The sequence below is a fragment of the Varroa jacobsoni genome, unplaced genomic scaffold (assembly GCF_002532875.2).
Source record: "Varroa jacobsoni isolate VJ856 unplaced genomic scaffold, vjacob_1.0 scaffold_781, whole genome shotgun sequence".
Lineage (NCBI taxonomy): Eukaryota > Metazoa > Arthropoda > Arachnida > Mesostigmata > Varroidae > Varroa > Varroa jacobsoni.
In genome coordinates, this window is record NW_019213683.1 from 96,283 (window position 1) to 118,465 (window position 22,183).

The following is a 22,183-nucleotide window of genomic DNA, read 5'->3' on the forward strand; positions in this document are numbered from 1 at the left end:
TTGAAAGCATAAATGTGACAGTTTCGGCATATGCCAAACAGAGACAGCGACTGATGTTATTTAAAAAAAAAAGTGTTACATTAATCGCTTTTCTCCTTTGCACCTTTATTGCAAAGTTACTCTCTGCTTTAGGAAAAATTATGCATTTTAGAACCTTTAATTATCTGCTTTATATTTGTTCGATTTTCATGTGTCTGCCGGTTTCGATGGTTCGTGTCTTTTCTCGGGAAGAAAAATGCGGTTTTGGTTAGATTTAGGATATATCTTTGATAAAAAAATTGTTTCCTCTTATTATTCTCATCACCTCAACTAGTGACAAAAATGCTACATACAAGATCGACTATATTATTCGGGAAAATACGTCGGTTCAGGTACGATATTTTTATGAAATAATTTAGTCACCAAACTGATTTGGCTTTTTATTGTTTTAACCTCGGAAACAAAACTCAGATAAGAAATTTCCTCGCATAAATTGAGTTCGCACAATTTTAGAAAAAACGACGGGCAAATTTGATTAAATCTGCATGAGCACGCGCCTCCAAAATACCTTCTTTCAAAGATTTTGCATTGTGTTCTAAATAAAAATTAGTAAGGGTTCTACATTTTTTAAATACGTTTATAGCACAAATGGGACAAACATCCCTATCCTTCAGGATTAGGACGCGCCTTGAGGAACAGCTGGTGAAACTTCTTTCGCACACCTGAAGCTCACTTGATTAAACAAACGATCTTTCAAAACCTGTAATCATTGAGAACCAATAATATATCTATTACTTATTTTAAATATGAAAATAATTTTTGGTAACCTACCTTCGTGTAGACACATTTTTGTACTTTTCGCTGCTTACCTATACTTTAAGATGACATTTTTAAACTAAGGGTGCTAACCCCTACTGTTGCATAGGAAACTAACAGCATTCTAAAAACTCTTTACTAAACGCGTTTTTGTGCCAACATTTTATGCACTAGCATCTACAAGTTCTACGAGTGACTGGGATATAGTCAAAAGAATGAAAATTAAATTCAACCAGTTTTTTTAAGTTTTTTGAGCCCTTGCATAAAGCGAATCGTGTCAACGAAATACGTTGTGGATTCACCACAATGCACTGGCGAAGCTTTCGACAACATAGCTACACCCTATGTTTCAATGTCATGGACCAATAACTGATTAGCAGCTATCGAAACCTACTACAATTGATTCTGTTGAATTAACCACGAACCTAAATATTAACGGATATTTTTACATAAGGCAGTCAGTCGTTTACATAGGCAGTAAATTTTAGTTAAAGCTACAGTACCTGTGTCATAAGTCCCTGAAGCATTTCTACAGTGCTTTTGCACGCGTCCCGTGTGGCTTTGCTCAATTGACACTGTTCCTCGTCGGCGACACCCATCATGTTATCCAGACGCATTTGATTAGCTGCAGATGACAGCTTGTCGCCCAGATCCATAATTTGGCCTATAATGACGGCAATCCACAAATTTATATTGCATACAATGGCACTCTATCCGTTCAAGCTAATCGTACCATTTGCTACCCAAGTCGGTTGATTTTCATGCTTTAGTTCTTACCTGTATTGTACTCGGAGTTGGTCAGGAGAGTTGAACTGCTAAGGGTATTAACCCAATACTTATTCCACAGGTTATCAAGAAGACTTGCATCTAGAGAGCTCTTAAAATAGCTTACATCGAGCGAATAATACTCTCGACAATGTACACCAAAGTCCTCGATCTTCGACAGTGGAATGGTCTGATACTCTGACACACCGTTATCTTGAGTCTTGAAGCCCTATTTGACCAGCACAACATACACAACAAGACGCACTAGTCGATTACTTGATTCATCGAATGTGCTATGGTACGCTATACATCATTGTATGCACAGATTACCTTAAAAACAACACGTTAAATATGAAAATGTTCACTATTTCCAAATCTGTAGAAACCATCCTAAATGAGGAGGTAAATTACCTTTGGGTAAGTGCGGAAAGCCCCGAGGTTGACTTTCCCAGCGGAGATTGTTCTGACCGGATCAATAACAATAGCAACAAATGGCTCCTGAAATTGCTGGTTCATCATCTGGGTTGACACGTCGATTCCTTATAATCCCAAGCAAACGAATCAAAATATAAGCAAACATTTCTCTAAATTTTGTTTTCTATTATTTTCTGTATTTACCCCTTCAGTACAAGCTAACTCCCTTAGGGGTAATAGCCTTTGAATGGGCAATAATGCCTGTGGTACGGAAGGAAACAATGACAGTTCAAGGTACACAAATGAGCCGTATGCGGCGCAACGGACACTTACGAAGTCGTCAATTTTTTTTAAGGTTGTTAATTCAGAAAGCTTACCAGAAAGCCAGCATCCGTAACCAGGATGAGAGTGGTACCATCCGATTACATTTTCCAGTCTACCAACATTTTTACACGATTCTGTGTACGTGGCCATGTATTCGTAAGCTTGAGCTTGAGCATTCACACGCGTTTCAGTCCCTTCGACAGGAAGGGCAAACGAATCCATAACAATCATGACGTTTACGTCCACTTTACCTGTTGTATTGTATTCATATAAAAAATAAAAATAGATATGTAGAAAAGAGATTTCGGTAATGTGTAACTACTGTATCATATTAACTAAGGTTTTGGGTCTTTTTTAGTATCTCTTGTATTAAATTGCGGTAGAGTACAACTGGTGGATGCACAAAAGCTTGTGACCTTGTTTGATACACTAAACTGGCAATCAATGTATGCCTCCTATTATTTCAGCTTCTGAGAAACATTCACATACATTATTAGATTTCGTGTACATTTACGAGGCATTTGTTACAGCTTAAGGTGAGAGTAAACGATGATAATTACGAAGGTCTGCTTATATTTTTGATATGCAAATAACAACTAAGCATATTAGGATAATAAGTTATTTAAGTGACTATACTAAGTTAGACAGACGCACCTATAAGCATTCCCATCACTTCGAGATTCCCTCCAGAGCGAGCGTGCATTACCATTTTTAGAAGGGCTAATGCGGACACCTTGATATCCTTGAAGTAATTGCGGTCTTTTTCCCACGGCTTCGCATTCAGAATATCTCGATTCTGCTGCGCATCATAGTGGAAAATGGCATCCGTGCCAACATCTTCTACCCGATTCTCCATTTCCCATCGGGCTCGTGCTGCAGTCGCATCCACCATGTTAATGCTGTTTGCTCACAGCAAACAGAACAAACGCGAAGTGGAACATTTGCAAGTTACAAAAATACCTATTGTACAGCCATTTGTTTAGATGATAATAAAGCTATATGCACGTGATAATCTCAATGGTTGTCATCATTTTCCGTAATGGCAAATACAGCGGCGCACAGCTCATCATCAAAACTTTCTTTTTTAACTACATAATTACTTATATATTGTAGATTCTAAGACACCTGTGGTAATTGATGGGCTTTGTCGACCGTCATAAGCGCCGGTTTTGCGACCTCGTGCCTTCGATGCAATTAGAGTAATGAACAGGTAGCATTTTGAAGTACTTTACTGTGTAAACAACTAGAAGCTTTGAATTTGTAAATGTGAGATTGATTTTACTTATTAATGCAAAAAACAGACAGTATAATAGGCAGTCATTTTATTGAGGTGTACGGTTAATTCGACCACTGTTCCTTGACGAGCTGCAGTGCTTAACATGCAAGATCTGGAATAACAGGGCTATTTCATCCAAATGCTTGATTGTCTTGTTTTACAAACAAAGAATTACAATTTTAGTCGAAACTTGAAAACATTCAGTTAGTTACGCTTAGATCAAAACGCACCAATTTTTCTCGTCCTAGGAAGCCGATTCTGAGTATTACACAATTGATCCCAGCGCTTCGTTTTCTTACCCCGGTACAGACAGCGGACGATTCCTTCCTGACGTTTGTTCGTGCATCATAACAAAACACTCTTTCCATTGGCGGTTCAACCAACCTTACATCAGTTCGAATTTAGCCCGCTCGCGCGTAATTCAAAAGTCATTCGTTATATTGACCGGTGATTATTATTGATTAATAATTAATAATAATAATTAATTTTAATATATCATGCACTTTACGTATTCATATGCGTACATATACTTATTTCATTATTACCTCATATTAATTGTTTAAACGGATTATATCCCATACGCATAATACAAAGATCGCTACAACTTAGTTACCCTTCAACGGGTTTACATAAACCAACGGGTTTACATAAACCTTTAATGGTAATAAGTTGCAAGAAATATTACATTTATACAGGAAAGGCTATGGACTTACCAAGTTTGGGCTTTGATAGAACGTCTATGGGAGAAAACTAGTAAATACCCTTTATATCCAACCTTTTAGCCCAATGACAACGATTTCACTTTCAAATAGCTGAACGTTTTATTTAAGCGTTGTTTATGTTTTTGTTTTTTTTTTTGGTAATTTTTCCTCTTTCGTCAGTACTCTTTCTCAGTATAATTCGTAACTTAATATGCGCATATATGTAAAAATTACTTTAAAATGATACATATGGCATGCATGAAAAGCCCTTCGTACCTTGAGCCGACACAAAATACTTTAGGCGTGTGACCTTACTTCTGTGAATTAGTACCACATTAAATAGAATAATTCGAACACCGATTTAACAGAATATATGCTTCAAATATTTTACACGGAAAAGTATATACAGATTGTGTGTGTGTGTGTGTGAATGAAAAAATACATAAAAGTAGATTAGAGCCTTACGTCGGCCATCCATAGGACTAGTAAAGCATACTTCCGATTTTGTTTATTTATGCAAAAATAGCTTGAGGTCCCGACATAAACGATCCTCTCTTTGATGCTGTAGTACGTTCTACAACAAAAAATAAAAACAAAACGATGTACACATACAGCCTATATGGTTGTATGATGAACATATTTTTTGTAAGATAAAATTTATTTTACAGGTGAGAAACACTTTCACAATATACCTCTCTAATACGAATGTTTAGAAAAAAATTAAGATTAAGTTAAATATACAATATTTCGTAATGAACGTATTGTCTCAGTAGTGCATTCTTGTTTTGATGCGCGAATAATAATTGAATGAACTGGTAGATGGTTACTTCCCTTAGTGTGTCTGGGCTTGTCGTTATATATTACAGATTCACAACTTATTTTTGCTATGTACATACGTGTCAAATTATACAACGACGAAATTTATCTATATAATATGTTTTCTATTTATGTCCATGATGACACATTGAACAAATGTGTTCAGCTATACAACATTCTAGACATAATGCACTCACAACAGCAAGCTTCTTTTTCTGTCCAAATTTACATTTAAATTTACTTTTGATCTATGCGTCCTAGAATACGTTTATTACAACGCATTTCGTTGTTGCGGGAAGTTGGCGTTCTTATTTTTGTAACACGATGAACTGTCATGTACATGTATATGTGAAAAATGTGTGTATGTTATTTCTTAATACTATTATTAAAATACAAAGAAAACGATAACAACATTAACAATGCTGTCGACATCACTGAGAATATGAATTCTCTGGGTTAATATGATTCGGTTGATATTAATGTGCATGTCGAAACCTTGAGCCAGCTTTTTTTTTGTTGAGCTGGTCTCATTTGGCGTTTTCTGTTGTTAGGATAAATTCCTGCTGCAACTCCAGTGACCTTTCAGCTAAACTACGCTTGAAATGAATAATTTTTAATATATGAGATACGCGTAGTCTTTAACACGACAATTTTTAAAGCCTGCATGAAGTTGTGCGGTGAAGTTCATGATTAACGATTCTTCATATCATTTAAACTACTTTGAATTTCACTGTGAATAAAAGGTAATTGTATTTCAATCAACCAGATTGAGTATTTTTAGTGGGGTGGAGTGGGAGACCGGAAAATCTAACGTAATTTGCAATATCATTTTGTGAACAGTTTAGTAAATCTACCATAAATAGTGTAGCTGTGTTTTTTGTGCTCCGGCAGTATTTAGCCGATCCCGCACTGATAATTTCGATATAAACGGACATCGATATAAAAAAAAAACATGAGACTATCCCGTTTCGTACAAGAGGTTTCATAGTACCTCAGTGATTCGTGGACTGGGTTTGCTGTGGAGAAGCTGGCGATTTTGAGGGCTCTGTCACTGTTCCCTGCTCAGGCAATTCAGGCAGTTCTTCCGGTGCCTGAGGTCCCTCCTCAACGACACCATGCGCAATTCTAATCTTAGTAACAGAACCATCACTGGGAGAGCACACCACCCCTTGGCCGGCAATGATGAACTGACCCTCGACAGTGCGGAAGGTGTTCTCTCGAATCAGATAGATGATGATCGATGAAGAGCTGTGAAGCACGACGACTCGGTCACGGTACAGCACATGATAGAATGACTCACGTACAGGCGCCGGTATGTTGATCTGCAACAGCGGAGCGCACACCTGACCACTCAGGCGGAAAAGTGTTCTACCATAGAGAATGACGACGCTGAGTATTGGAGCAGAAGCCGCTAAAGTCAACGCCGACTTCTTACCGGACGTGGCTTCTTTAACAAGAAGATTTTTCTTGAGTGAAAAACCGGGCCGTGATTCTTTGCAAGGACAAAATCCTTCCAGTTGTTCATGGGTCGCTCGTGGACGAAGGTTTCGTACAGGGATAAATTCGATGACGTGGGCGGCGGGATGCCAGTAATAGCAGCCCATCTGTTGAGACGCGTTACGCCGGGCTTCTTGCCACGAGCATCCGGGTCCATCCCCACTCGACAAGTCCAGTCTCACTCGTCGATGATCCGCCGACAGAGAAGCATAATCGATGAATATGGCGCCGTAGCTTCGAAGTAGTATGGCAAGCTCGTGCGTCAATGGCGTTAGAATAGCCGGACCCGGAAGTGACATCAATGGTTTTTCAAATCGGTTTACAAGATCGTACATGACGAGTTTCCAGTTAGGAGGACGACAGTTATCTGCAGCAGACGATACTGGGTCTAATCGAGTCCAAAAAAGTATATCACAAGTAGGACTGTAAACGATTTGTCTGCTAAATATATTCCATGTTGAGTCTTCATCCGTTGGATGAGGTAAATAGATGAGTTTGGTGTACACGAAACCTTTTCGCGGCCACCGGAAAGCCACAGGGTCAAACACACTGATATGAAACGAACAATCTGACAAAAGCATGCCAACGCGGATGTGTGGTCCTTGAGATAAATCCACCATCTGGAATAAAAAACAATTCTTTATCAGGTGTTATGTGTAAAAACAAATTCTACATATAACGGCCCCTGTAAGAAGGGTTGTTCACGAAGAGGCAACCTCGATTATTATTAATAATAGATTAATAATAGAATTAATAATACGAATAACGAGAACGAGACACGTTTCGAAGTCACAGTGTGAACGCACCTTTACAATAGGATTCCGGAATTCGTGGCTGGGAGTTACTACTGTGGAGAAATAGGTCCCGTGTGGCATACCGGTGCTCAATTCAACACAATAGACACTTCGTTCACCCTGAGGCCGTGTTGTGTAGAGAAGGACCCGAGACTGTAGCACAAGCACCTAGAACAAGAGTACAAGGGACAGGATGCACTACAAGGGACGTCATCCTACTAACTCTAAATTTAGTTAACGTTTTCTTCGACTTTTTTCTATGAAATTACCATTAGAATAGAACACGGATATTATCAGTCACTCAGTGATAACAAGACAGTCAAAAGTTTAACCGTTAAACGTCAGAAGCGCTCGTAAAGCATTTCAGGATGCTCAGTTTGAAAGACTGTCAAGACTGACTCCATGATAGTGCAGTGATAACGTGTTTGCCTTTTAAACTTCGACCAAGTAGTTCGTGGTGATCTAAGTTCGAAATTTGGCATAAACACTTCATGCTGGCATGAGCCAGCCGTCTAAAGTAATGCTTAACACTGTTGTACAAGTCGCACAACTCTAATTTTGGCTTGTAAAAAATTCCTTAAAATCAAGGAAAATGTTACTGTGCTTTTGAACCATCGCAAAACAGTCGTTAACGTACCTGTACATACTTGCAGCTATAATCTAGCTTGCGTCTGAGGGATAGAATCTAAAAGAATTACTCCGTGCTCGAAAGTGCCCGAAAGTGCATACACGTAAAATGTATTAGAATATGTTAATGCACGCAACACAATCCATAATCATTTTAAGATAACTGTTGCTAACATAATCCTTTCGATAAACATCAGCAGCAATAAGCAATTCGCCGTACGACATTACCTGTCCTATGAGGTATTTTTTCAGTAGCTTCTGGAACGTGTCGGCCTGACTGCTACGGGATTGTAATAAAGGTATCATAGTAACTGGATCTGATGGAAGGGTCTCATGTGTCGATACTGCGGGTGTTGCAGGGCTTACAGGCTCCCGCTGAGAAGTATTTGGTCCTTGTGAAGCGGATGTCACACTCGCAGCTGTGTCATTCCTTCCGGTTAGAATCAAGTTTGGTGCCTGCAGGGTATCAGCTGATGTAGAGGCAACATTCGATTTAATTTCATTAGATATCACTGCTGCTGGTGTTACGGCTGTTAGCGTAGGGCGATTCTGAATCCCGAAGGTGATCTCTTTGCTATTAGCCAGCGAAGTAGCTATAGCACGGGCATGGTTTTCGCTCATGATAATTATTGTGTAGTTTATGATAATAATCACACTATAAGATTTGATATTGCTTGTATTAAGTTGAGTTGATCACGTGACAACGTCGTTAGCCTTCATACAATAGAGAGGAAAATCTGACCATTTTTAGTACGACTGGTGGTTAGGTGTCCTATTGGCCACCGTCTTCGCAAGCAGAATGAGCTTTCCTTCAACATTATAACACAACCGCATCTTAAATGAGTCGTTAGTGATCTGTACCATAAAGTCGATCGAGCCAATTTAGGCTAAGATGGCATTGCAGCGGCCACGTGATTAGACCTTTCTTTCGCTTTTTTGCAAGTTGTTGCGATTCTGCTGGGGAGCAAATGTTGCGACCAAAAAACTGATTCAATGGCAGCTCAGTATACGCATATATACAATGATCAGAAATCTATTATGTATAATATGAAAACGTTCTTAATCGATGAAAACTCGGCGGGTAGAAAGTGGAAGCACGCACCTAAATGTCACATATGGTAAACGTTTTTTGTATCAGTATTATAACTATTGGACTGCTTTGTATGCATCATTTTTGCTTGTGTTGCATATTCGCCGTGTGAGCAGCCGTCCGAGGAAATCTCCATCTGCAAAATTGTTTTACCGTCAACCTTACTGTAACGTGCTCAAAGCAATTCGTCAAGCTACCTACATAATTATAAGGGTCACTTCCTCCAGTTTGCGTTTTCCAGGTATTCGAACGATTCGACCGAAACGTCATTCGTTCAAATCCGTATTTTGGCAATCACACCTAAAGCTCAATTAAGAATAGACAAACCAAAATTTCACCAAATTACACAATCGGATTACTAAGAGTACTATTTTAACATGTAGCTCAGCAATCAGAATGTCAAATATTCCGAATATTCTTTAGTTCTCCAATCTTTAAGGAGAGCTTAAGTAATTATCCAGTCTCTCGTAGCAAAAGTGCAGTTTTCTTATTACGATAGATGGTCTCGCTACTTTGTTCTCCTATTTTCTAAAGTGTCTTGGCGATCATAAAGCTTATATAGTCACCTTTCGACTCCAGGCTTTATATGACTCGGTCTAGGTGCGCCGCATCTTGCCGAATCGGACTCATCGCGAAGAATGCTTACCTTGTCCTTGCCATTATCACGAACGATTTTCTTAGAAACGGCTAGCAGCTATTAAAGAAAAGGCTAAAATTAGAATCTAAGAAGTTTAAGCCCCTTAGGGGGCCCATCTGCTCCAGTTTACCTTATTTGCTGCATTATAGCAGGATTATAGCATTATCACACTCGATATATCCATTATATATATGCATGTAATGCAACTACTAAGAAGTTAGAGATAGGCTATGAAGTTTAATTAAGTATGACTTAAATTTTATTTCTTATACTGTTCACCTGTTTAATCAATCAGTCAGATAGCAATAATAATACAATCGTAAATCGGAAGTTGGCAGTATTGAAATAAGCACAACAGAAAATGATTATACGTCCTTTTCCCGATAGGAAAATCGGCGAAGTGGATATTGCAGAGTGCAGTTGTCCATATGGTATATACATATAACATATGCACGTATATATGGCAATATCTATTCTAAGAATGTAATGCACGCCCCTAATTCTGAACGAACAAAACAGTACACGAAAAAAAAAAACAAAGATTAATTACATAAACATGCAAGAGTAGATTGATTGTTCGTGACTAATGCATTGACGGGTATGAAAGCCAGTGGCCACTTGCTAGCAAGGAAATGTATAAATATAACTATCTGTGACGGGTATTAATTGTAAGAACTTCATTGCTTGATAGCCTAACGGACACATCGATCGACAATAATCGACGTGAGCTAAGTAAAACTTTTCGAAACTATTCACTTCGTCTCAATTCAGCCGAGAACGGCTTGCAATACGATGAATTTCAATAGCTGAAGTCAGCAGAGCATTCCCGTACGAACTGATGTTTACTATTTGACCGATATAAGAATGAAACAAGCCTCACAAGTTAAACCACGGCGCTTTCCCTTTTAGTTTCACTGAGCACACATTTTGTGAATATGCAGATATTTTTTTCTCTTTTACGGAAAAACATCACATTATTTACACACTTTTCTCTTAGTTACGTTACTGATGAGTTCTATTTGGGCAGTAAAATTTCGCTAAATTTTATATCCTTTGCCAGAAAACGTCCACACCCATTACCGGTGGTGTTATTACGCTGTAGAGTCACTTGCAATCAATTTTGTATCATGTCCAGCATTACCAACGAGCGTGTATCTGCGTATATTGTTCACATAACATAATTACTAATGTACTGAGTGTATATATATATATATATATATATATATATATATATATATATTCGTAGGTTTTCGGCTCCTAGATCTACTCACAGCTCCTCCACAACAAATTTTAAAGTCTTTGTTACTTTTTAAGATATACAAAACTAGTAAACATTAATTTGTTTGCTTCTGAGAAAAAATGAAAAATTCCTCTTTTTCTCTCAGTCTTCATATGCGCATTCATCTTCGTCAGCGCTTCCTCATACGATAGACGAGTCTAGCAGATTTTACGGCACCTATCTGATGCATCGACATGTACATACATGCTTAATATAAACAATTATTATGAATAAGGCTCCGTTACTCACTTTTTGCTCAAAACTGAAGTGTGTGAAAGAGTTTACTAAGGGTTTTCTTTTGCCGAAGTAACATTGGATCGAATCGTGTGTATATCACATTTAATGGGAGTCAGACAGAGCTACACTCCGGCTTGTCTACATCAAAAATCGACAATACGTTTTTAGCGTGAAGTAATAATAAATAGAGAGAATTTGGCTCTTGCACTTTTTTCCTATTTAGTTCCGTCGCTGCAATTCGAGCGACTACCTCCGTCACTCCCTATAGAAGAAAGTTATTCCTGCAGAACACGCAGTGAGGTCTCGTTTTAATACCACCATCACACTAATTAATAGGTCAGTGGTTGATTCTGCTTTGTATTCTGCTCGACATCGTATCAGTGAGGTCGGACTGGCCTGAAGCTGAACTTACTTGTGGAGCAGTTTTAATACAGATGCGAAGTAGGATAGGAAGATAGTATACATAATATTGTATTATAGCACATTGTATAAACGTTTGTGTGTGTTTGATCCCTCGATATATCGTGCACAGTGTTGTGGAGGCAATCTTGTGACTATGTGATTGATCAAAATGGACGGTGTTGAGACAGCGTGTTAACAAGAAGCCCATCGTCGAAATGCTTCCTACCGTGTTATTATATTGTGGCGTGGCGAAGCCATTTATTTAATGCTATATATATATATCGGTATATTTTTTTATTAAACGATTGGAGTTAAGCTGTAGCACCCTTTTCGACAACATTGCTTTCTTTGCTAGATGCTCTGAAGTGCCTCAAAGTTTGACTTTGTCTTTTTTAACCTTTCTATCTCTCTATCTAGTATTAATGATTGTATTGTATCTCTATCTAATGCCTCAAACGCTTTGTTTCAGCTCTTAGATGTATGTGTATCGTCATACAAAACGAGCATACGATGGCTACTTATGTAGTGGATCTAAGATTCTATGCTTTAGCTGCAGTCTGGCCCTGGAGAGTATTAGCCAAGAAGGTCTGTATTCCTGAGATGAGTACAGTCTTAATCGCAGGGTTCGAAGTGATGTACTTGAATAGTGCTTCCGGCGTTTTAATATCGTCAATTGAAAAGTTCCCTGAAATTAAACACAGATACCGTTTCTATTAAACAACTATGCGAACTTGAGAACGCGTCGCAAGTAGAAAATTTCATCTTGTTAGCTTAATACACAAATTGGTTCAATATTTATAAATATTAAAGTGATAGTTGATTTGAACCGAAGAAGAGACAGCTCAAAATAATAGAAACGGTCGATTGTTTACGTCAAATCGTAGATATATATATATATATATATATACATATATATCGTAGGTATATATAAACGTTATGAGGAGCAATCGTGTTTGGCTTATTTTAGGCCGCTCAAATGATGGAAATATATCTTAATGTTTTGTTTGGTCTTCAAAGATTTACAAATGAACGTCTTCAAGGGAATTCGAAGGTCGACCATAGCAGAGCACTCGCCCTCTGACAGATGAATCCGCATAGATGATTTAACTTTTTCATGTTTGTTCTCATTACATGCTGAATCACTTAATCAAACAGTGATGAAGATAATGTTATGGTAACGAAATGGGCGAGATTTTGGCCAGAGTATCTGTTGATGTGTGCATATAGTTTTACTCGTAAAGGTAAAAATATCTACCTTGAGCGCTGGACGCTTCAGCCTCGGTACCTCCGGCTGATGCGCTGGTCGTATGCGCGGTACGAGATTTATCACCACCGCCTTTCAGCAGATTACCAAAGCATGCGAATAAGGCTGCCGTCACAAAACGGTGTCACACAAAAGAAGAACAATTAATTTTCGGTAAATAATCTTTGTTAGCTACATTTAATGGAAAATAACGTCAACTAAAGGATATAATCAGGATAACAAGTCTATGTGCAGCGATGGTGTCCACGGCTTAATTGTGGTCAGGTCAGGTCAGGTCAAATGCTGTGAATTAACATGCTTATTTGGCTGATTGCACTCCCCCAGCTGAACGGAAGAACTTGTGTAACCTATTTTAGAACAGTAATACTGGAACATACGTAAAATCCGAGCTGCTTTACTGAACTGACGGCAATAGGCCATAAAAAGGCCTAAACTACTTGGCTGACAGTTTCTTTAAAACATCAGAAAATCTTTGGCACAACTGGATGCAGGGAAAACTTAATAAAATTGCTTTGGAAGGACAGGCTTTTCAGCGTGCCATCATGCTTTGACAATGCTACGAAAATATTTGCCATCTTCCATCATCTTACCCGAATTGGCCAAAGCTTTTAGGCTCAACTGGCCGTTCCGTCGTAGAACTGGCAGCGTGTAATTATTTTTGAGAACAGTTAATAGAGCGAAAATGAGCATACTCGTAGGACTACATCGTCACTGCTGTTAGGTTACTCTTTACCGCTCCCTGTATTCTAGGCTACGAGAACGCTTCAATTCTACAATAATAATGTCAATGTTATTATCAGTGTTAAGTATTTAATAATACTGAGGCGGTAAATTAAAAAAAAAACAACCGATTTTAAACATTTGGATGGATCACTGACTCTGCTTAAGTCGTTAAAATGTAATTATTTGCATTTAACATTTAGAATTCAATTAGTCAATTGCTATACGAATTGTTATTATAATTGTTGTGTCTTTGGACAACTCACGATTTCCGCCAGTTCCGCTTTTTCCGTCCAGATCCCCGGAAAGAGCCGACGCTGTAAGAAAGACAGTGTAATTCCTCAGAGCTTAAGTGCATTTATCGTTCTCCTATACAAATAGGAACCTTTTTAGGTTGTAAGAATTGAGCAGGTGCAGTTATGACCTGAACTTATCAGTAATGCTAGCGGAAGAGGCGCATTTAGTCGTCCACATGCTTCTCATCAATATTGCTACTTCTACTATAGCTTATTCGTCTGAACCGATAACGGAAATGGTTTATCGCAATCTGTTAATTTCGGTAACGAATAGCTTTTTTAGAATAGAGTAGATTCTTTTTTAGTTGATATTTTCTTTCGTGTTGTAGGAGTAATTGTTTTCGTTGTATCGATGCAACTAGAGACCCTAAATCGTCGACACCGCTAAGAATGCTTCTGCTATTATTAACAACACGTAGTCAGTACGAAGAACGCGATAATAAAAAAAATCAGCAATATATCGCTGTTATTAGTACTGACTCAGTTCTTATTCTATTTCAACGATGACTGAGACGTATTGTCGCCCGCTAAACATTCGTCTGCATGTTGAGCTACATTAATACTAGTTGATGTTTGTTCGTCTCTATTTTCATTCTTTCCGCCATTTGTTTAATGAATAGGAATACTGGATATAGGATATAGGAATATCAACTGGCGCTAACGAAGCTTAGTTAGCTGATGGTTATTAGCTGCACGACCTTTGCGTTGCGACAGGGTAGGAAAAATACAACGCAAGCTTAAGTTACTTGAAGTGCTGTGGAGCACAATGCTACCACGACCCGTTCAGCGTAATGAAATGAGACTGGTTCGTAGAGTGACGCTGAAACAGAATACAGTGTTTTCATTGCATCGAATAGATTCGAATAGATACAAAAAAAAAAACTCAAAACCTTGTCACGCCTCAGCTGACAGAAAGATGTAGCGTCTGTTGTTTATACGCAACGTGAGCGCTTTCTCTAGCATTAATGCTATGACGACAATCAGCATGGCATAAAGACAAAAGCGTCATGAGTTCATTCACTGACGAGTTCTAAAAGTTGACTAGAGGTAACGTGCGCTTTATTTGTTCTCAATAGCACCGCACACACGTATGTTATTAAAAATTAAAAATTATTTATCGATTGTTCTAATGTTTCTCAAAGCTACCTACCCAGTAGACCAAAAGATCTATTTAGAAAATGTCACAGATATAAACAAATACGAAAAATTGGATCAATACCAAGCGATCGCTACTACGCCTACATATACCGATCTATTTATCTTGCTTGTTACATAGGCCCTTCCCCTATGCCAAAAATCAGTTATAAATGCCTCATACCCAATGACAACGTTACATAGGTTTAACCTGTTATATTGACGACACTCACAAATAACAGACTGAAGCACGCCGATAAGTCCCTGTTTATCTCCTATGTTTAGCTCACGAATTACGTCTGAAGCTGGCCTAGGAGCTGGCGGCGGCGGAGGCGCGAGACCGTCAGGTGATTCGGGGGGCGCTTCTTGTTTTTTTCCACCTCCTCCGAAAACCTTTTTTCCTACAACAGGAACAAATGTAAGAAAAATGTACTGCCCTGTGGCGCTAAATACTTTACATAAGCGTTTTTGTACAGTTTTTGCGGAAACTTCACCTTCGATTTTTTTGTCTTGTAAACCCTCTAATCGTGTATATATATATATATATCAAACGAGTGTAAAAATACGATTAAAAATATATGATATACGAATATCGTACAGTGGAATTTCACACCCATATGATGTTCGTATGCTTCAGAAGATTCACACTAATTAACTAGTTCCTGTTTTACCTTCGATTTTCTAAATGTTTTACTTAAATGTACAGCGCTTTATTGGTCGCAAACGTGTTCAAAGACTATGGAGGGGACGATGGCCTACTCTGGTGCTAACTAGCGAACGATGTCTGGGAATGGGACGGGAATCGGCGTGAGCGTTGGGACCAGCCGTGCAGCGAACAAGCTTTTTCAGTTCGTAGCAGCTCGTAGTACAAACGTTCAATCTAAATGTTTCCTTTCGTCTAATTCCACAAGGACATGAACTAGAAGAGCTAATCGTATCAATTATTTAATACTTAAATACATACCACAAAATGTAGAACACAACATTCGAATGTTCAGATTCTCTTACCTAATCCTCCAAGGCCAATATTGTCAAGCGCGTTCTTTCCAACATTCTTAAGCGCCTTATCGTCATCGGCTGATACTTTAACACCCTCCGAATCGCATAGCTGCACCAAGATATCTTCTAGTTCCTCAGCAGAAAATTGATTCAAGTGGGAAGTGTCTTGTGCTTTTGTGGGAGCCATAGCTGCTGGCCGACTTTTGGTCTCTGTAACATTGCAAATAAGTAATACGAAACAGTTCAAGTCTATAAAAGGATTGCCGTTGACGAATTCACTAAAACTGCTCGTACCATTGCCGCTTTGTATTTATCTAATCAATACATTCTGTTTTGTATATGTGAAACGCAAACTGCTACACGAAACATTATTAATAGAAACTGTATACCAAAGTTAAACATTCATATCTTAAGCCAAATAACGTACACTATTTTACTGTAATAATTCTGTAAAAAAACTGTAGTAGTCAAAAACTAGGAATATACCCGCATCATTGCGGTCATACATTATTTATGCACATTGTAGAGTTCGTAATTGACGGGGCACTAACAATTACAATTGTTACCGCCTGTATCGTTCGTGATTATGGCACTTCTCCCAGCCATTTGTGTAGAATGCGCGCGTTTTACGGGGTTCAGATTCGGATTTAGCTCGATGCTAACTGGGGCCCGACAGAAATATCGTATCAAAAAATAAACCCACCTCATTTGATGTCTAGTAATGTGGTCACTGGATTATATAATGATAACAACTGTGATCCTCTTCTCGTTGCCAGACTTCCCTATATTCATAGGCGACTTATTAAAATGCATTTGGTCCCTTAATGCAATAATAAAAAAGACCTTCGGTTTTTTGTTTGTATCGCACCGTATGAACCAACGTGATTAGATCGGCTTTGAGATGCATCGCTTCCCAGATCGTTCCGCTATTAGACGTTGGATCTATTTTTAGTGTACTTTCTATTGGTTATTGCTTGAGTGTATAACGCATTCTTCCAATCTGCCTGTTGCTGGAGTGCACCGCACTCCCTTGATTAATGGAGCCCAGTGTCGCGCCAGAAGAAGGGCAAAGGCGGGGAATTTCTTAAATAAGGAACGATCGTTCAAACTGTAAAAGCATATAGAATTTGTGTGTGACAAAAACTCGAGCTAGCAATCGGAAGTTACATCTGAGACTTACTAGCAGAAACAAATTAGCGGTTTACACTTGAATGACCGCAGGATTAACGCTAATCTCAAGTATTCGGCTCCTTGAGATAAACTGATTTTATAAGCAATAACCCTGTCAGTACCTTTCATTGTACAATGTTAAATCGATGCACATGGTTACGTATCAATGCACCCAAACATACACTAGTATGGAAAACAAGCCAATTTACCAAAACAATTTCGTTATTATCAGCTTCCATCAGACTTCCCGCTAGGTCTCTTCATCTAAAAAACGCTTGTACTATATATATAAATTTGCAAACGTAAAACTTCTATTCGAAGGAGATGACTCTGTTAACAACCTATAATTCTTAATTTTATAATCGAACGTTGATCGCAACGCCCTTTTTGCCAATTGCCTACCTGAACCAGTACTTCTGGCGTCCTTCTCCATTCACTGATCGTTATAATTAAACTTGACTAATTAAATGGGCGCCGTCCTTATTATTGCCCCTATTGTCAACTTATTACGTGTCAGCCCGGTGGCATGCTATACACGTTTTTTGTACCTGTAACGAACGCTTTCTCTCCGTTTCTGATGACCGCTTGGCAGCGAGGCATGCAGCTAGCAAATGGAGAAGTAACGCTACGACCGCCCATGCACTGAGATCTTTTTACGAGCTATCTGCCGTGCCAACGCCGCATTATGACCACTATCTTTTTAGGCTCTATAAAAGTCTTCCGACCATATAGCTTCCACTATCAATGTGTCAGGCCTCGACATTTGATTCAGTCGGTGAGCACGTAAGAGCACGGGCCGTATCGATATAGTGATAAGCGTACTGAGCACGACTGTGATTATGTAGTATGAACTGAACCAAAACTGATCCCATGCAGAAAATAGCGGGCGAGTCAAACAAGTGCTAACTTTTTAGTTCGTAGTTGTGCTGCACGGGCTCCACTTGTGATACAATCGCAGAACTTCTGTTCTTAGCTTAGTATCACCCGACGTGTGTATTTTTGTAATTACTATTGTCATCGATTTATACCGATTACACTTTGGACAAGTGATGATTTTTTCTACAAAAAGTATTAATAAAGCAGTTTGGTTTGGGGTATCATTATTATGGCTGTTTCCGCTAGCAAACGTGAAGTGGTACTCCGCTTCTAGACAGTGAAATGGCAAATTAGAGCGGTCTAAAAAAATATCGAGGCCTCACTAAAGTCAATTGCCATTGACGTATAATGTATTTTTATAACCGAAGTGCATTAAGATTAGTACGCTGTACGAAAATGGTACGACTTAATTTTACGAGCTATAAGGCCGGCGTGCGCTTATATAAAGGACCCTTGAAACGGCCACACGTTATAACGTAGTATCTGACAGATTTCACAAGAATAGCCTTAGAAGCGTGCAAGCGTATTTCACAATAATAATAATAGGGTTGAAATATCCAGTCATTTACATCGGTCTTTTATATCTGCAAGGTACCTACCGTAGTTACGTAGGATGCTAAGGAAAGATATAGCTAACGGTTCCCAAGCTCTTTTTATACATGTGACAATTTGTTGATCTTTCCCTTATAGTTTATTCGAAAGAAAACAGAATAAATTGCCCACAATTTTAGATAAACCTTACCCACATCAGCATCTCTAATGCTAGCATCTAAGCACTATGCTGTTGAACGATCACAAATACGTACTTTGAATTGGAATGGAATATATAGATAGTTGTATATGCACGTAAAATCATTATTTTAGGTGATGCACTCTGCTATCAGCGGTCATGCACGGCAATTCGTTCTTCGGTGATTAGCGCTGGTGACTTCCGTAGATAAGAATCGTCGAAATGACTGTACAACAATAGAGCTAGATGCTAAAAATAATACGAGAGGCTCTTTGTGCGATTCCTGCGACGACTGTTGACTGCTGCTCGCTAGCCGAGTTATCATGGTACAAAGACACGGCATCTTCTCCCTTCTACCCCTGTGAGCCAGCGGTAAAACAAACAGAGACCCAACGATGTCTTGCTCATCTTTCCATCTGTATTTGTCGTTTCACTCGAGTGAGTAACTTGTCGTATTTACATATTCGAGGCCAGATCATTTCTCTCGTCACATTCGGATCGACGCAGCGCGGAGTAATGACAATGCTATAAGGCCTAGCAGGTACCGAGTGCCAATCGAATAATCGCATTACAATGCTTGCAATACGATACAATGGAAAGCAAATATATGAATATATAGCACATAAAGTATAGAATGTTATAGTTAAGGGCACAAGCCAATTAGACGGAACTGTGCGCCATCTCTAATGAACAAAAGCTCTGAGAGGTGACAACGACGTCGAACAATACTCTCACTTAGCAAGACGCTACATATATCATTTTATCCGCTAGGTAGCAGTTGCTCGTATGCGAGGACAGCCAGGCTAGTTCAATGGAAAACTCGGTATGACCTCGGCATAGATGACAAAGGCATGCATACCAATACAGTTAAAATCCACATAATGTATCGAGCATACTACAGATACGCTGTTGCTGCTGCACCAGAAGCAGTATAACGTCGCAATGTTTACCGTCCTCACGGGCAACTCTTGACGGTTTGTCGAGTCCTGCATGCACACTATGTGTTTGCTTTCTTTAAGAAGTAGATACTACAGCAAGGCAGGTTGCAAACCATGTGCAATAAACCAGCGATAGTGGTTGAACCATCTGGCGAACCAAAATACTAAACTCACATAGAATAATTGAACCGTATTGTTCTGATGTTACTATCCGGCTAAAAGTAACAGCTCTTAAAATTATAGTCCTTCTTTCACAGGAATAACTAAAATATCCTTATGTCCGCTATCACAAAAAGGTTCTTTCCCACAGTTCGACGTCAATCGCTCCTACGGGGTCCACTTCACTTGCACGGATTTTGAGTCAGGGGTGACTTTTTGGCTTAACAACTCGAAGCATTGGATTCGAGGAACAGACGCGAAAACATCTGTGTACCTATTGTTTTTTAATTAAAATAGCGCTTTCGAAAGCTGTCACTGGTGAGCCCGGCGCCACAGGTAAGAACGTGCGAAACTTACGCGTAGTTTATCTGTAAGTCACTATCATTTATCCAACCTTTAATAATACGAAACTTCGGGTCAGATACCACTATCCAGTCTTGACACATATAGACAACAAGATCGAACAACCCTGTAACCAGTGTTTACTTTACGTTTTTTCCTTATTTGCGATGTTGCTTTACTATTAGTCGTTAAAAATAACGTTTATAAAGGTACCCATTGGTCAAATGGAGTTGAAAAACATTAATCATGTAAAACACGGTAAAGAGAAACGTTCTGTTTTTCCTTTTTTCATACTCTTTCCATTCTAACATTCGAAGCATCTGTGCATGGTTTCAACTTATATCTGTAGCATATTGAAATATACATGAGTGCACGGCTCTAACGCTTGGGGTATTTATCTGCAACACAGTAGAGAAAACATCGATCAGGTCTATACAGTTCTATATATCGTACTAAATCGGTTTATTCCTTTGAATGTCGCCCTTTGGCCGATATTTGTCACATTCGTATCCGGTTATATGAACTGCGAACGTCAAACGACCCGGAACATTTTCGGACGGATGGCTGGACCGATACCACCAATGGTAGTGCAATGTTAAGACTAACTATCGTGGACGCACTATGGAATCCAGAAGAATAATTCATATATGCGTTTTTCATCGGTATACCGAAATAAAACACTTCTCGTAGAAATACTGTCGGAGTTAGGGTTATGCTTAAGCTCCTTGCATTTTTCTAGATTTCTCACCAGGGCTCGCTGTCTCACATATGGTTATCCATGTATTTATCATGAACAATACGCGCTAAACACGTCTTTAGTACTTATTAACGTACAAAAAGATACTGTCAGGAGTGGTTGCGCTAGCGATGGGTGTTTTTTTTTTTGTAGGTATGCAAATATAATGCTGCTAAAATAAGTTGCGCGAACTATTTAACAGTCAAAGCTGAACAAAATGCGCCATTCGTGAACAGCGAACAGAAACAGCTTCGGCCATTCACTCGCTCCAATTCGAGTAGCAGCGCACCACCGAACGAGTGGCGCTCCGGCCAGGACCGCGCCCATATCTGTTTCACTGCTGCGCGCCCGTAGAACCAGTGCTTTTCTAACTATTGCCATTATAGTCCTGTACGTGAGTTGCCCCGCCGCTGCTTGTGTTTGCGACCCTAACTGATATTTTCCTCTTACTTATCTACCGGTTTTTGTTGTCAACTCTTGTATCTATGCATCTATAATGTAATGTGTCGCTACCACACGGTACTGCTACTCACATGCGACGTACCGTCAACCAGGACAATCCTCAATCCTCAATCCCAGTAGCAGCACGTCACTACGCACCCATTCAATAATAACGCTGCAAATACTGTAGACCCTTTGTGGCCTGTCTTCGCCTTCACCGCGAGTCGTGGTCACTTGACTGCGAAACAAACTTGCCCACAGTTCCCAAAGCCGACAACGGCGGAGGCAGCGTCAAACGCAACGACCGTAGCGGCTGATTTCTCCTCTCAGTCGCTTACTCAGACACAGGTACGCAAAAAGGCAGACGCACAGATCGAAACTTTGGTCAGCGGCAACTGCACCAGCTTTACCGTCATTTGACCAACAGGAGTGGCACCTGCCAACGACAACACTTTCTGCCGCTGGCACCGCCGCCGCCGCTGCTGCTGCTGCCGCCGCCACTGCCACCAAAACAATACTGGCTCTCAAGCCCGTTCAACTATGCAGTATTCAGCCACTAGAGGCGCCACTGGTATCAGCTTCTCGTTTCACTTTTTGTCGTTGTCGTTTTCCGCCCAATTCGATACCACCGCTTCTGACTGTCTGTCTGGTAAATTCTCTTTCGGTTGGCTTGTCTTTATTGCCTTCTCGGCAGCGGCCCCGTTGCACCGCAGCGCCATCTCTG

At 39.5% G+C, this 22,183-nt stretch overlaps 3 protein-coding genes and 1 long non-coding RNA gene across 13 annotated transcripts; 1 reads left to right on the forward strand and 3 right to left on the reverse strand.

Moving 5' to 3' along the window:
- Window positions 1–84: 84 nt before the first annotated feature.
- On the reverse strand, window positions 85–3,921 carry CSN5 (COP9 signalosome subunit 5). 3 transcript variants are annotated; one of them, XM_022838981.2, is made up of 7 exons: window positions 3,805–3,921; window positions 2,953–3,197; window positions 2,352–2,549; window positions 1,972–2,099; window positions 1,573–1,789; window positions 1,299–1,459; window positions 85–739 (listed from the first exon to the last, which is right to left on the reverse strand). In XM_022838981.2, the coding sequence occupies exons 2-7, from the start codon at window positions 3,188–3,190 to the stop codon at window positions 656–658; spliced, it is 1,026 nt and encodes a 341-aa protein (XP_022694716.1). In that variant the 5' UTR covers window positions 3,191–3,197; window positions 3,805–3,921; the 3' UTR covers window positions 85–655. The 3 variants fall into 3 exon arrangements, with proteins under 3 accessions (XP_022694716.1, XP_086825881.1, XP_022694717.1); XM_086969755.1 differs by having other exon boundaries at window positions 2,953–3,171; window positions 3,805–3,898; XM_022838982.2 differs by having other exon boundaries at window positions 2,953–3,258; window positions 3,805–3,898.
- Window positions 3,922–4,878: 957 nt separating this feature from the next.
- Window positions 4,879–9,842, reverse strand: LOC111263669 (uncharacterized). Of its 3 annotated transcripts, XM_086969735.1 has the most exons (5): window positions 9,666–9,842; window positions 9,112–9,399; window positions 8,238–8,479; window positions 7,395–7,550; window positions 4,879–7,208 (listed from the first exon to the last, which is right to left on the reverse strand). In XM_086969735.1, exons 3-5 carry the CDS (start codon window positions 8,313–8,315, stop codon window positions 6,084–6,086), a joined length of 1,359 nt encoding a protein of 452 aa, XP_086825861.1. In that variant the 5' UTR covers window positions 8,316–8,479; window positions 9,112–9,399; window positions 9,666–9,842; the 3' UTR covers window positions 4,879–6,083. The 3 variants fall into 3 exon arrangements, with proteins under 3 accessions (XP_086825861.1, XP_022694712.1, XP_086825860.1); XM_022838977.2 differs by having other exon boundaries at window positions 8,238–9,399; XM_086969734.1 differs by lacking the exon at window positions 9,666–9,842 and having other exon boundaries at window positions 8,238–9,554.
- Window positions 9,843–9,967: 125 nt separating this feature from the next.
- LOC111263672 (uncharacterized) lies at window positions 9,968–21,882 on the reverse strand. Of its 6 annotated transcripts, none has more exons than XM_022838985.2 (7): window positions 21,619–21,882; window positions 16,077–16,277; window positions 15,302–15,469; window positions 13,905–13,955; window positions 13,509–13,556; window positions 12,910–13,023; window positions 9,968–12,339 (listed from the first exon to the last, which is right to left on the reverse strand). In XM_022838985.2, exons 1-7 carry the CDS (start codon window positions 21,620–21,622, stop codon window positions 12,194–12,196), a joined length of 732 nt encoding a protein of 243 aa, XP_022694720.1. In that variant the 5' UTR covers window positions 21,623–21,882; the 3' UTR covers window positions 9,968–12,193. The 6 variants fall into 6 exon arrangements, with proteins under 6 accessions (XP_022694720.1, XP_022694723.1, XP_022694722.1 ...); XM_022838988.2 differs by having other exon boundaries at window positions 21,563–21,882; XM_022838987.2 differs by having other exon boundaries at window positions 21,552–21,882.
- Window positions 19,759–21,024, forward strand: LOC147753050 (uncharacterized). The gene is made up of 3 exons (XR_015312395.1): window positions 19,759–19,817; window positions 20,092–20,276; window positions 20,871–21,024. It is a non-coding gene; the product is annotated as an uncharacterized LOC147753050 (long non-coding RNA).
- Window positions 21,883–22,183: the final 301 nt, after the last annotated feature.

Bases quoted from the DNA above. Each gene is read 5' to 3' on its own strand.
- CSN5 (XM_022838981.2), bottom strand. From the start codon at position 3,190: ATGGTGGATGCGACTGCAGCACGAGCCCGATGGGAAATGGAGAATCGG. The intron at 2,100-2,351 runs GTAAGCTTTCTG...TGGGATTATAAG, and splicing joins TTACGGATGCTGGCTTTCTG to GAATCGACGTGTCAACCCAG. The intron at 740-1,298 runs GTACTGTAGCTT...CAATGATTACAG, and splicing joins TTCAGGGACTTATGACACAG to GTTTTGAAAGATCGTTTGTT.
- LOC111263669 (XM_022838977.2), bottom strand. From the start codon at position 8,630: ATGAGCGAAAACCATGCCCGTGCTATAGCTACTTCGCTGGCTAATAGC. The intron at 7,551-8,237 runs GTAATGTCGTAC...CTCTTGTTCTAG, and splicing joins AAAAATACCTCATAGGACAG to GTGCTTGTGCTACAGTCTCG. The intron at 7,209-7,394 runs GTGCGTTCACAC...TTTTTATTCCAG, and splicing joins TCCGGAATCCTATTGTAAAG to ATGGTGGATTTATCTCAAGG.
- LOC111263672 (XM_022838983.2), bottom strand. From the start codon at position 21,073: ATGATAAATACATGGATAACCATATGTGAGACAGCGAGCCCTG. The intron at 13,956-15,301 runs GTGAGTGTCGTC...TCTTTCTTACAG, and splicing joins CGTGCTTCAGTCTGTTATTT to CGTCGGCTCTTTCCGGGGAT. The intron at 12,340-12,909 runs GTAGATATTTTT...GTTTAATTTCAG, and splicing joins TGAAGCGTCCAGCGCTCAAG to GGAACTTTTCAATTGACGAT.